The sequence below is a fragment of the Oncorhynchus nerka genome, linkage group LG5, assembly GCF_034236695.1.
Source record: "Oncorhynchus nerka isolate Pitt River linkage group LG5, Oner_Uvic_2.0, whole genome shotgun sequence".
Lineage (NCBI taxonomy): Eukaryota > Metazoa > Chordata > Actinopteri > Salmoniformes > Salmonidae > Oncorhynchus > Oncorhynchus nerka.
The window spans coordinates 58193026-58207462 of NC_088400.1; the positions used below are offsets into that span (position 1 = coordinate 58193026).

At 42.2% G+C, this 14437-nt stretch overlaps 1 protein-coding gene across 3 annotated transcripts in view; it reads left to right on the forward strand.

The window, feature by feature from the left end:
- Positions 1-14437, forward strand: part of LOC115129725 (nck-associated protein 5-like) — a 164973-nt gene that overhangs the window by 118309 nt on the left and 32227 nt on the right. For all 3 annotated transcript variants that reach the window (XM_029660386.2, XM_029660389.1, XM_029660387.2), the window contains 4 exons: positions 1444-1512; positions 3829-3867; positions 4126-4245; positions 13618-13722. In XM_029660386.2, coding sequence (XP_029516246.1) covers positions 1444-1512; positions 3829-3867; positions 4126-4245; positions 13618-13722 — 333 coding nt within the window. The remainder of the gene's footprint in view (positions 1-1443; positions 1513-3828; positions 3868-4125; positions 4246-13617; positions 13723-14437) is intronic.

The following is a 14437-nucleotide window of genomic DNA, read 5'->3' on the forward strand; positions in this document are numbered from 1 at the left end:
ATGTGATTTAGTTGCTCTTTTCATCCCCATTCAAAATGTTTTTTCTGACATGGGACATTTATTTCGTTTAGCATTTGTTGACAACGCATCACAGCCGAGCACTGCATTCATTCACAGTAAAATTGATTATGCACTGTGGCTGTACAAAATATTGTTTTTCAACTAAGCTCAAATAATATATTTTTATTGCGCTGTCAGACGCTCTCCATGACGTTTTGCAATAGAAGATGGCAAAAAGAGCACCGTAGTGAAAGTATCTCAAATGCTTTTAATGCGAGCAGAAAATGTTCAGCGTTCATCGCGGATGCTTTTAGATGTGTGTTCATCAGGTTAGGTTCAGTTTGATGGAAGTAGACACATTTTTTCCCACACAGTTCCCATATCAACAGTATTGTCAATATAGCACGCCACTTCACCTTTCTCCGACCCCTTGTTCCATAGAGAAAGATGATTCAACCAGTTACTACCCACACAAGGAATATGATAAAAACATTCAAAAACATGCTTATATACAACCTTTGGGTAATTATTTGCCTTCACTAAGAGTTTTACTTTACTAATATTAATACAAGTAAATATTTTTTTGTAAAGGGCTTTTCGTGTACATCTCAAAGTTGCTCATTTGTTATAGCTCTGTGCCATTTTGATTAAGGCAGGGGAATATGTTAGGTGCAATTATTTAGCCTGGGTTTTAATCAAAGGTTGGCTTTTTGTACTAAAGGGCATGCGCCGAGAGAGGCGAGCTAGCCGGAGCGATGTTGACAGCTTCTAATATGGCCTGCCTGGACCGCCTGCATTTGAAAAACTAGAAACAGAGGAGATCAATAGCCCCTCTCCCTTAAAAGGTGAAGCAATATCCCCCCCCCCCTCACTTAAAACAAGGACATATTCACATTAGCCCCTTCTAGCCCATTCTACCTAACTTCTTATTTGTACCTTTTAAAGTTCAGGATCATAACTTCAAGCCCCTTGACCTTTCATTGTGAGATACTTCGGCAGGTTTATATTAGTTGGCCCCGGTCTTATGGTTGACACCTGACCTTTTCGACCTCCGGCAAATCCTCTCTTGTTGTTATCTTGTTCTCTGGCAGTATAGTCTTGCGCTACACAACACAGATATGATTTGTTGCATCAATAGTTTTTCATATGAAAACAAAGATTGGAGAGACTACAAATGCCTTTGGCATTATTTTCATTGGCCACATATGCAGTATCATTTCACATCCACACTGAACAAAAATATAAATGCAACATGTAAAGGGTTGGTCCCATGTTTCATGAGCTGAAATGAAAGATCCCATCAATTTTCCATACGCACAAAAGCTTATTAAATTACTCTTTTGGTAAATACATCTGATGCATACAAACTGTACAAATTGCTTTTAACGACAAGCTCTCGGTGGATTTCAGTCATCACTAAATGTGTTTTATTTCGCCATACAGGAGGAAAACTCCGCATTGGCCATGGAGAACGAGAGCCAGAGGGAGCAGTATGAGCACTGTCTGGATGAGGTGAGTAGTCCACGCCTCGCTCTATTCACCCAGCCCGCAACCTCCGTGAGGGAAATCTTTTTTTTTCACCACACTAATGATACCCTACATCTCAGGAACAAGTGTTATTTCTTCCCTATTCTGTGACTTATTGTGAGTTGTAATTCTTTTCTATTTACCTTCAGCGACTTTCTTTTAAGATCTTACTGATAGTACTGATCCAACAGGTTACAAACACAAGCACTATTTCCAGTATCCTTCTCTACCTTTGCAGAGATTTCTCTCAATACACAATTTTCCTGCTCTCAAATTCTATCAATGCAATTCCAAAGTAATTCCTCTCCAAAGGAAATGTGATTATGGAGAAAGGGGTACTTGGCGTTCTGACGGCGAACTGTGTTGTGGGAGAAGCTGGGTAAATGGTGGCCTGAGGGAGCCGAATGACAGCAATTAATGAGCTTGTTGGCTCGGATCGCACGCTGAGTCACCCTGAGGGAAGGCTGGAGGCCCGCGGGTGCCAGAAAGGACAGACTGGTCTAATACACTGTGGTGCCAGCTACTGGGGCTCATATGACCTGAGATCTGGGCTCTGGTGCCAGAGGGAGTGGGGGTGGGGAGGGGGGAGACGTAGATTGATGGTGGGACAGAGAAAGCGAGAGAATGAAAGAAAGAGAAAGAAAGAGAGAGAAAAGGGATAGAGAGACACAGGGAGCGTTAACAATACTTTATCTGTGTTAACAGTCTATCCGTGGTATGCAATTGTTTTGCAATGCTCCAAGCATACTGTATGAAACTCCACACCGTGCTGCAGCCTTGGAGGCTAACGCCTGGGGTGGGCCCACACCAAATCCCTTTTCCACTTCCGTGACCTCAAAAAGCTAGGGCTGTGCTGCTCTGTTGTCTGGTCTGGTGTTGTGTTGTCCTCTGAGGTCTCTTCTGACTGGAGCTAGCTCACTAACGAGCATGTTGTGATGCGGAAGTCTCCACAGCTCTAACAACTCTGCTGATGGGCTCAGGACCTTTGGAAACTGAAGAGAACGCAGGGCTTGTTTAGTAATGATGCATTTTTTAAATAAAAAGATTGTGGATTATTATCTCTACATAAGCAGAGTGGTGGCTGTTTGGTATGCTTTTTGGGCTGGCCACTCACTTTAGTTTTTAAAATGATTTATATATATATATATATATAAAATTTTTGTTCCACTTAGTAAACATGTGCAAATGTCATGCTATTGAAAGGCTGGTAAAAGGAGTTATGCCACATTTGGCAATGCATCAGATGCAAGAGACTGTTATGCCACACTTCATGTAGTATGACTTGAACTATGAATGCTCTATAAAGTCTTTATACGTGATTTTATTTATCATCTGTTGTCATTAAGATTCTAACTTGAAGATCATTCAATATTCTTTGAATTAGTGCCCTTCAGTTTTACAGGAGCAGCTCTGTATCACTCCCCACAGGGCTCGATCACTTCATCATATTTACTCCATCTCCCGTTATTCAATAGAGGGAGAGAGGACACCTCTGAGAAAAAGCCAATGCGTGCTTACAGTGAATTAACGAGCAATCAATGGGCTGTAATCAGAGTCAGAGTCGATGGAGCATTGCGGTCTAAACTCAGAAGAGTGGTAGGGGTGTGAGACACTCTGCGGGCAAAGCCCAGGCACAACAGTACTTTAGCCCGCCACTTCTTCTCTCCGACTGACCGCTGTCTCGCAAATGACACCCTATTCCCTATATAGTGCGCTCCTTTTGACCAGGGCCTATGGCGTCAAGTAGTGCAGTATATAAGGGATAGGGTGCCCTTCAGGACACAACCCCCTACTCTCCAAGCCACTACATCAGCCCTGACACTGCTGTCAATACAGAATCAACAGAAGACAATTAAACATCATGAAGACATGCAGCGTGTCTGGCTCCAATCTGTTCGGCTTCGCCGGGCCGCTACTGGCCTTCTCTGCCACCCTGCGTCAGATTTATGATGATTGGGCCCCTTAGGAATCAACACACTCCTCCAAGGGAAGACAGACGGGGGGACAATGCTGTAATGTATTGGGACATCGTGTTCACTAAAGCCTGTAATCATTTTGTAAGTGGTCGGAGGAACTTGTGCATAAAATGTTGTTGGAGGAAGAGGGGAAGTGAGAAAATGCGGCATCGGCATGCACAGGGCAAGGGCAGTTTAGAGTTGAGGTCGTGGGTCAACTAGAGACATTTTCTTTCTTTCTCACTCATCTTTCTCACCCACAACAGCCACCATATTATGGTCAGTCACTAAACAGCTTGAATAAAACGTTTGGATAATTCTTGTTTCTTTTTTCATTCTGTATTAGGTTGCCAATCAAGTTGTGCAGGCACTGCTCACCCAAAAGGTAGGAGTCTGGTTTCCATAGCAACTGTGTTATAAAAACGCCTCAGAATTATACTAATATTAGATCCAATGATGTTGTTAGACATGTATGTAATACAGTAGCTCAAAACTTAATCTTACCTTTTTTTTTTAGACACTTCTCATTATCTCGTGTTAACTAATCAACTTTTATGGTGTCCATATTAGGATAGTCACACATCACTGTAAGTTCACACCTCTGCTTGTAATAACTCTCTCTCTGTTGTTCTTCCCCATGCAGGATCTGAGGGAGGAGTGTCTGAAGTTGCGGACCAGAGTGTTTGACCTGGAGCAACAAAACCGGACCATGAGTGTCCTCTTCCAGCAGCGAGTCCGACCCGCATCAGACCTGCTCCTGCAGGTAGGGACCTGTCCACTCATCTAGTCCCAGAACTACTGTAGAACCTCATTGTCCCAGAACCATTATAGAACCTTATTGTCCCAGAACCTCATTGTCCCAGAACCACTACAGAACCTCATTGTCCCAGAACCACTATAGAACCTCATTGTCCCAGAACCACTACAGAAACTCATTGTCCCGGAACCACTGTAGAACCTCATTGTCCCGGAACCACTACAGAACCTCTTTGTCCCAGAACCACTACAGAACCTCATTGTCCCAGAACCAATATAAAACCTCAATGTCCCAGAACCACAATAGAACTTCATTACCCCAGAACCACTATAGCACCTCATTGTCCCAGAACCACGATAGAACCTCATAGAGCAACTATTGGCCATGACTCAGATGTGCCTGACTGATGGAGTTAAAATAGCATTTCACTGCTATTAGTTTCAGTATTAGAACTATGTTGGTTCTTGTATTCAATAATGCTGAAGGCAACAGTGTGGGTGTAAGGACATCTGCTCCAGTAGCATATTTGCTCACTTCATAGTTCTGAAGAGCAGCGATATTAGATCATCCATCTTTTTGTGATGGCGATGTGATTCTGAGTCCGGGGTCTGTGATATCATCATCGCTAGAAAAACAGTGTGCTCATGAACCATCCAGCCTCCGCGGAGCTGCGGGGCTCAGACAAGATCATTTGAGAAAGTACCGAGATTCGCGTCATCCATCCTGGGCTCTCTCGGGGGGACGGTAAACCTCTCAACCAAATTACCTCTAGCTCACCAGACCTTGTGGCATGTAACACAGACATAGATGCTAGAGAGAGGGGAGGGTATGTGTGTGCGCCCGTGTGTGTGTGTATGTCGTCTGCCGTGGGTAGGAATGCACACTTACTGTAACACAGAAATCATTTACTCCAGTCACTGCAGAGAGAGAGAGAGAGAGAGAGAGAGAGAGAGAGAGAGAGAGAGAGAGAGAGAGAGAGAGAGAGAGAGAGAGAGAGAGAGAAATATTGACAACCATGTCTGCTATAAAATGGCCGCATGGATTTTCCTTAATCTGATTTGCAGCTATGGCCGTCCAGCTCTCGTTACCTTACCTCTTCTCAGAGTGGAGGGTGGAGGCTCTCAGTCTGCCACAGGGTAAAAGGGGGAGATTTGGGGTGTGAGAGGGAGCTGAGGGGGATGGAGGTACAGGGGGCCTATAGACGGCACAGACGGATAATGAGACTCCTACTGGTCTTAATGAGAACATGTGGCTCAGAAAGGAAGGATGAGAGGAGCTCAGGGGAGAGCTGAGTGCAGGTACTATGCAAGTCAACACATCCAGGTACTATGCAAGTCAACACATCCAGGTACTATGCAAGTCAACACATCCAGGTACTATGCAAGTCAACACATCCAGGTACTATGCAAGTCAACACATCCAGGTACTATGCAAGTCAACACATCCAGGTACTATGCAAGTCAACACATCCAGGTGCTATGCAAGTCAACACATCCAGGTGCTATGCAAGTCAACACATCCAGGTACTATGCAAGTCAACACATCCAGGTGCTATGCAAGTCAACACATCCAGGTACTATGCAGGTCAACACATCCAGGTACTATGCAAGTCAACACATCCAGGTGCTATGCAAGTCAACACATCCAGGTACTATTCAAGTCAACACATCCAGGTACTATTCAAGTCAACACATCCAGGTACTATTCAAGTCAACACATCCAGGTACTATGCAAGTCAACACATCCAGGTACTATGCAAGTCAACACATCCAGGTACAGAAACAAAGAAAGTTATAGTTGAAGAATAACTTTTTTTTATTTTTTATTGTTGACAATATCTGTAAAACAACAGCCTCCAGAACACTGGTATTGTTGAATAGTCCACAAACCATTTTAATGGATCTCGTTTAAGCAATGTTTCGATCAATAGACCCTCATCACGATTTGTTCAGGTGTTGACAAAATTCGAAAGGATATAAATGAGAATTGCAAAGAGCGAGCGGACGACAATCCTTTATCTACCTCAAGTTCAGGAGAGAGTATGCCCTCTGTCAGTCGCCCTCTGCTATGCTGACATATGGATAATTGAAAGTCACAGTCCACATTGTCCAGTGAAGGGCGCAATTTTGGCTGGAAGGGAGGCATTTTCGTCATTCCAACAGATTGAGCGAAGCTGTGGATGCGCTATTTTTGTCCCAACTTAACCAGGGCATGAATAAAGTGAAATGTGTAATTGTTTATGAACTATTTGTGACTATTTAATCATATTTTGATTTAATAAACGAATATGTATGTTCTGGTTATATCCTACAAGAGTAAATGTTAGCTTATTCAGTCTGTTCAGTAGAGCATTTGTGTTCAATATACAACGTGATCAACAAGACATTGAAGAGAGCAATATACCGTACATCTATTTGCTTGTGTAGCAGGAGCCTCTGTCTCTGTCCCAAATGGTATCCTATTCCCTATATAGTGCTCTGGTCAAAAGAAGTGCACTATGTAGAAAATAGGGTACCATTTGGGACAGACCTGGCTTTTCACGAGGGAGTATGCCGGGAATGAGGATTTGTAGCAAGGCATTTTTTCAGCAGTGAGGAAGTGAGATTTTATTGTGAAGGAGGCGGATAGATTTGAAAGATTTATGTCCAACTTTATGTCCAACCGATGTCTGCCAGCACATTAAACAACAAGAAAATAATTGACACTTGTGTAAGCGATAGCTAAATCATACATTATAGGAGGATTTGTTTTTTGTATTTTCACATGGATTCCTCAAACAGTCATTAATTTGATTGAAAATCTCATGATTCTTTCATGGTTGTGGTTTTGTCGATATGTTTCAGGTTGTAAACCTTGTTTCTATTTCTGGGATTAGTTTCTCTATAAAGGTGGCTGTGACAATGATGACTAGTAATACAAGTGCTGAAAGAGCACATGATTGATTGAGTCAATTAAAACATGGGTTTGAAATCAGTTCCCTTGCTACTTATTGTGGATAATTTCTCTTGAAGCAGCCTAATATTTTGCCCTCTAAAACGGCTGCAGGTAACCTTCTGTTTTTATGATTTTTATTTATTTTTTATTTAACCTTTATTTAACTAGGCAAGTTAGGGTTTGCATGAATTACCTTTATACCATAACCTACCATCAAATAGTAATTAGCGACAGTAGAGCTAGACATATTAATATTTCCTATCAGTCAGAGTATTTAATTTCTACTGTTCTGGGAGTCGGTAATTAAATGTGTTATTGGCCTCTGGGGCCATCTTGAATTTCCCTGATAACGAATCACTGCTCTCTATTGAGATTGTGATTAGGAATACTGGGAATATGCTTGACCTGCTGTCGCCTCATGTAATTTGGCATTTCACATGCTACAAAGCTCTGTTTGCTGCAGTTCGGCCAGGTGTTTTAGTAAGGTGTATAAGTAGCGAATAATAATTCCCTCCTTCCACTTAGGCAGCCTTATCAAAAGTGACAGGCGAGTGGTAATTGAGTTGACAATTATCCGTAAAAGTAGGTCCTGGTTGCCGTGGAAACTTCCCAGGCCCCTCCAGCAGGACGTAGTAGCTACGCAGTACCATTCAGTCATTTTTGCCTTCTGAATTTGGATTGGCTTTTGCACTATGGTTCCCCTCAAAGTGTTGTCTTTGCTGGAGGTTTGTTAACTGGACTGCCCTGCACAGTATTCCTATTCTGGTTAATGTCTCAATGGTGTACGAGAGTCATGTTTTGTCTTCGTTTAGCCAATTCCCTGCTATACATTACCTGTATCCTCTGACTAAGGGAAGACCAAGCCTTGAGTGCAGAATCAAACGCAGTTTAGGTAATAGGTAGTAACAGAGAAGGTGAGCTCCCTCAGTGCGCCTCCGTCCTTGGCTAGATCACACTTCCACGCCGTCAGGTACAGTGAGGCTAGCCCTAAGAGACACAGAGATGGGGGAGCTGTCTGCCCCCATGCCCCCCCTCCCCCTCTCCCCACCACTCCCCATCGGAGGCCTTGTGACACTATTGACTGAATCATTGATGACTGTGCTGAGGAGGTGTAATCCTGCACCCCTACGATAACATCAGCCCCCCTTCTCTTCTCCTGACACTCAACCACTCCCATCCCCCTGTGTGGACAGCCTATACCCTGGAGAGGAGCGATAGGGCTTCAGAGAGGACTACATTTCTGTTACGGGCTTTATGGTGAGAGAGACGCCATCTGGCATGTTAAGTCCACTGTAAAGGACAACCTGGACTGAGTCAGCTACAGGGGAAGAATTCTCATCTACATATGAACTTTAGGTCATAATGGGAAATACTTGGTTTAGAACAAGCTGTAGTAGGTATATTTTGCCTCCGTTAATTCACAGTTATGTACATGATATGAATATGATTTTCAAATTTGAACTACAAATAAGCAGATTGTGTTTTAAAACCTTTTCATTTAATTACTCTCACTTACCTTTAATTCTTACATTTGAAGTCTTTGCATAAATGTGTAAGCAATAAACAACATATTTTATGTAACAATTTGATTATACCTAACAAATTAATTGAAAACTATTTAGCATCATATGTGCATGAACTGTGCAAAAAAAAGATTAGAGGCTCAATATGCTGTTTATATACTGTACTACATTCCCATTTAATCCAGTTTAAACAGCTCTATCATTATTTCTATACTTCATAAGTTAACTGACGATGGGGAACAAGAGAGCACATTGCTTCTAATCCTTTTCCACATCCCAATCGATCGTGACCGCACCGGACCAAATTGACTTGGGCCAATAATAAAATACGGAGCATTCCACCGAGATGACCTCAAGGTTCAGAATTTCCAGAAAATAGTCAAATAGCCTATTAGATCTGAAAGAGAGTATTGATGTCCCTCCAGGTCCCTGATAGCACACAATATGCTGTACAGTACTAGAGAACCAGACTGCATGATGGGTTGAGCAATTTCAACTCAATTGAAATTTCGCACACAAACACAGTTTTTCTTCTTCTATCCCCATGGGGACGTAAAATGTATTTCCATTCAGAATCCTATTTTCCCTTAACCCTAATCCTAGTTGTAACCCTAACCCTAAACCCAACCCCTAATCTTCAAATAACCTTTGTCCTCATTGGGACGTGGGTAATGTCCCCACGAGGGAGAGTTTTCCTGATTTTACTATCCTTGTGGGAACTTAATGGTATTTTAGATCCTCACACGGTTAGAAGAACCAACCCACACACACACACACACACACACACACACACACACACACACACACACACACACACACACACACACACACACACACACACACACACATCAAAATACAAACCAATTACTTGTACAAAAATCCATTGGAAATCAATATGATTTCATCCATTAGAATGTTGCCATTATAGCCTATCATCGTTTAGCTGGTCTGCGGGATAGAGTCAGTGTCCCCTTAAACTCTAAATGGGGCTGAGATTACGGAAAGAGAAACACGAGGGAGGATGAATTTGGAACTCTGGGGAGATAAAGGGATTGTCATAAATGTGATTTAATCCACATCTCCAGTTTACATCCATGGTCCCTTAAACTATTTCCAATTCACTCTAATTTGCACATGTAAATGCATCTACAATTAACATCACCACTTGGAAGTATTTCTATCCATTCTCTGTGTTTGGCAGCGGGTGGCTCTCACACCCAAGCAAAAGCCGTTGCACCTTTTCAAACTTGATCAATACGAATTTATTTTATTGTTTATTTCATTTATTTCTTATTTCACCTTTATTTATTAACCAGGTAGGCAAGTTGAGAACAAGTTCTCATTTACAATTGAGACCTGGCCAAGATAACGCAAAGCAGCTCGACACATACAACGACACAGAGTTACACATGGAGTAAAACAAACAATACAGTCAATAATACAGTAGAAACAAGTCTATATACAATGTGAGCAAATGAGGTGAGATAAGGGAGGTAACGGCAAAAAAAAAAGGCCATGGTGGCAAAGTAAATACAATATAGCAAGTAAAACGTTGGATTGGTTGATTTGCAGTGGGAAGAATGTGCAAAGTAGAAATAATGGTAGCAAAGGAGCTAAATAAATAAATACAGTAGGGAAAGAGGTAGTTGTTTGGGCTAAATTATAGATGGGCTATGTACAGGTGCAGTAATCTGTGAGCTGCTCTGACAGTTGGTGCTTAAAGCTAGTGAGGGAGATAAGTGTTTCCAGTTTCAGAGATTTTTGTAGTTCGTTCCAGTCATTGGCAGCAGAGAACTGGAAGGAGAGGCGGCCAAAGAAAGAATTGGTTTTGGGGGTGACTAGAGAGATATACCTGCTGGAGCGTGTGCTACAGGTGGGAGATGCTATGGTGACCAGCGAGCTGAGATAAGGGGGGACTTTACCTAGCAGGGTCTTGTAGATGACATGGAGCCAGTGGGTTTGGCGACGAGTATGAAGCGAGGGCCAGCCAACGAGAGCATACAGGTTGTAGTGGTGGGTAGTATATGGGGCTTTGGTGACAAAACGGATGGCACTGTGATAGACTGCATCCAATTTATTGAGTAGGGTATTGGAGGCTATTTTGTAAATGACATCGCCGAAGTCGAGGATTGGTAGGATGGTCAGTTTTACAAGGGTATGTTGGGCAGCATGAGTGAAGGATGCTTTGTTGCAAAATAGGAAGCCAATTCTAGATTTAACTTTGGATTGGAGATGTTTGATGTGAGTCTGGAAGGAGAGTTTACAGTCTAACCAGACACCTAGGTATTTGTAGTTGTCCACATATTCTAAGTCAGAACCGTCCAGAGTAGTGATGTTGGACAGGTGGGCAGGTGCAGGCAGCGATCGGTTGAAGAGCATGCATTTAGTTTTACTTGTATTTAAGAGCAATTGGAGGCCACGGAAGGAGTGTTGTATGGAATTGAAGCTCGCCTGGAAGGTTGTTAACACAGTGTCCAAAGAAGGGCCAGAATTATACAGAATGTTTTCGTCTGCGTAGAGGTGGATCAGAGACTCACCAGCAGCAAGAGCGACATCATTGATGTATACAGAGAAGAGAGTCTGTCCAAGAATTGAACCCTGTGGCATCCCCATAGAGACTGCCAGAGGTCCGGACAACAGACCCTCCGATTTGACACACTGAACTCTATCAGAGAAGCAGTTGGTGAACCGGGCGAATGCAAACCAGGAATGCAATGCATTGAGATTCGATGTCAAGGCAACCAAGACGTATGTCCTGGGAAGTGTTTCTTTAGCCTAAGGGACGCCATATGGTGAAGATACATGTATTAGCTGGTGTTCTACTTCTAAAGCCTCACTTCACATTGCATGACGTGTATTACACCAGTGCAGCAGTCATCACAAATTATATATAACACATTGAGCCTTGTAGTGAAGGAGACCTACCTGTAAATTCCTGGGAGGTCTTCATGTGGCTTTGGTTGGTTGCTTTCAGTGAGATTGTGACTATTGATCCTCTGACAGTAGTCCATGGATGTTCTGAACACAATGTTAAAGTGGCAATTGTCAATGCCCAAGACTGGGTTTAAGAAACAAAGGACTAGGATTGTTATCCCTCTCATCATGAAGACATTTTGTCTTGGAGATTCAAAAGAAACTGGTTACAAGGGGCTGTCATCCCAAGTAAAAAGAATATGGCTTCCAGGAATATGGTTTCCACTGTATATATAAATACAATGCAATAGTGTATCTATCTCTATGGCTTTCACACTGCGTTTGCAGGAAGGCTTGTTAGCTCGAAGCCTCCGGGACCCCAGGGCTCGGCCGGTGTGTTGATCACTAGCACTGGGACTGATTTTATTACAAGCTTTTCGACTTATTGTCTGGCTCTCTGTTTCATTGTTGGATCAGTGGACTTATTTAGTGAGCCGGTGTCTTCATGCTGAAGGTTATTTTCGGAAGGTCACCTCCATACTGTAGCTCTGTCCCTGATACTCAGTGTAACGGTTGATAGCACATACAAACTCTAGAATGGCAAAATCTTGCATCGGAATCTCGCACTTAAACAGGTGGTAACATGAAGGATGTTTGTATGAAATAATGGATAATATGATACTATGTTTTGGCCTTGGGCAAGGAGTTTGAGATCAGTGCTTCCTGAATGACACAGCTGTGCAGCAGAGAGTTTACGAGGTGTGAAACTGTTGTTTAATAAACATGTTCTTAGTGTCCTCTGTGATTTAGTAGAGGAGTAGCTTTATACTCAAGGAGCCATCTGGGTAGTCTGAGTAGCAGAACAGAGATGAGGTGAGGTAGAAATGGCATTTCTATTGTTGTACTGAGTAAGAAAAGAGGTAAGCATATATCAGGCTCAGGCCTGTCATATTGTATACTCTCTCCCTGTCTTTTTTTTATTCAGATATACTTCATTTATGTTAAAGGAACATTGTGGGATGTCGCCCGCGTCTCCAACTAATGATGTCATGCAAATAATAATTTCCATCACTTTCAAATGATTGGGATTAATTGTGGAGGACACTGAAGGAAGACTATAGATGGACTTAAGCTAATATACTATACACGAAAAGTTCCACAAGGTGACTCTCATCGCCGCACCGAAGGCAGCGTGACATTCTTCCTGTGGTTATGTTCATCTAGAGTGGGCGTACACAGCACGGGAAGGAAAGTTAGTGCAGAGTACAGGAATCTGGCAATTGTATTTCATTATCGAGATGGAGAAATTCAAATAGATATGAGCGCAGCAGAAAATGTCCTCCCTCAACGAGCATTAAAGTTGGCTTTGGAGGGGAATGTGGCATAAATCGAGTGTTTTGTTACAGCACGTTTGCCGTTAAGTAGATCCGAGCACGGGGAACTGGGCAGTAATTAGGTTGGAGGATTAATATGTGAAAATGTATTTGGTTTTGTATCCTTCCCCTGTGAACGGAAACCAAAGAAAATAATGGATCGTAAAAATAGTGTTTGAATATGAATACAAAAATCAAAGGAATCCCTCGCTCCCCAATGCAATTATTTCCCATTCACATGAATTATTCTTAACAGATGACATTAATGACATTGAGTCGAAGACTATTGAAGAGTGCCCTGCATACAATCTCAGTGGAGGGAGAAAGAGATTTACTTTCAAGCTCTGGGAAAGTACGGCTGAACCAAAGCGTTTTTGCGACCTGCTCAAATGTGATTTTTTGTTTGTTTTCGTTGTGAGATTTGAATGAAAATGATTTATGTTTGATGGTAGACTTTCTATTATGTATTCATTAATCTACTACTGGAAAAGTGCGATTGATACAGAACACCAATATGAAATGCAAAATAGCATGCAACATAATATAGTTGTTTGATTGCCAGATTCTTCCGTACAGATGAATTCTGTATGTAGTAGAGACATTCAGTAAGACCGTGTGCTTTCTTGTCCTTTCAGAAACTCCACTCTCGGATCATGGATTTGTCTGCCTCTGATCTCCTCCTGGAGCCGGAGAGGAGCAAAAGCTTCCTGCTATCCAGGAACACTGACTCTCCACCTCATGTAAGATTGATGGAAAACAAACCAATGGCATGTTCTTTTCCCCCCAGCCTCACCCATATGTATTGTCCAGGCATCAGAACTGACGTATAGCCCAGAGAAATCATTAGGGAGGATTAAAATACCAGTTCTAACTATTTGGGGATTTGATCTGCTGTTCTCGGCAAGCAGAGTTGGCAGTATCACATTCTTAAAGGTATATATCCTTGTCATATTACCAGAGGACCATCGATTGAGGCTCATCTTCAGTAAAAATGAGTCTGCGGGATAGTGTAGAACATTAGTCATGTTATATATTATGTATTAAGGTCTTAAAAAATTCACTCTGGTCTTGTGTCCTTTTACTCCTTGAGGACCCAACCTGATAAACCTTCATATATAGTAAAGAAATGTGGCCCCAAAAAATGTGAAAAATTGATTGTGTAATAATGTTGAAGTCTGATAATGTATTCATGTGTTTGCGACAAGGTAATGAGTTTGGGTAAAGAAGCCGTGCTAATGTGATATACTTGCAGTACAGATTGGTACAGATTTCCTGGGCCAATTAGTTCGCTTCCTATTATCTCTCTGACTGAACAGTTGATTAGAATTCCGAATCGACATTTGTTTGGACAGAATTGTGGAATAGGACTGATGCAGGAAACATCTGTTGGGGAGATTGCGTCTGAAAGTATGATGGATCATTTGCATCTCACTGGCTAATTATAGAGTTGAAGCA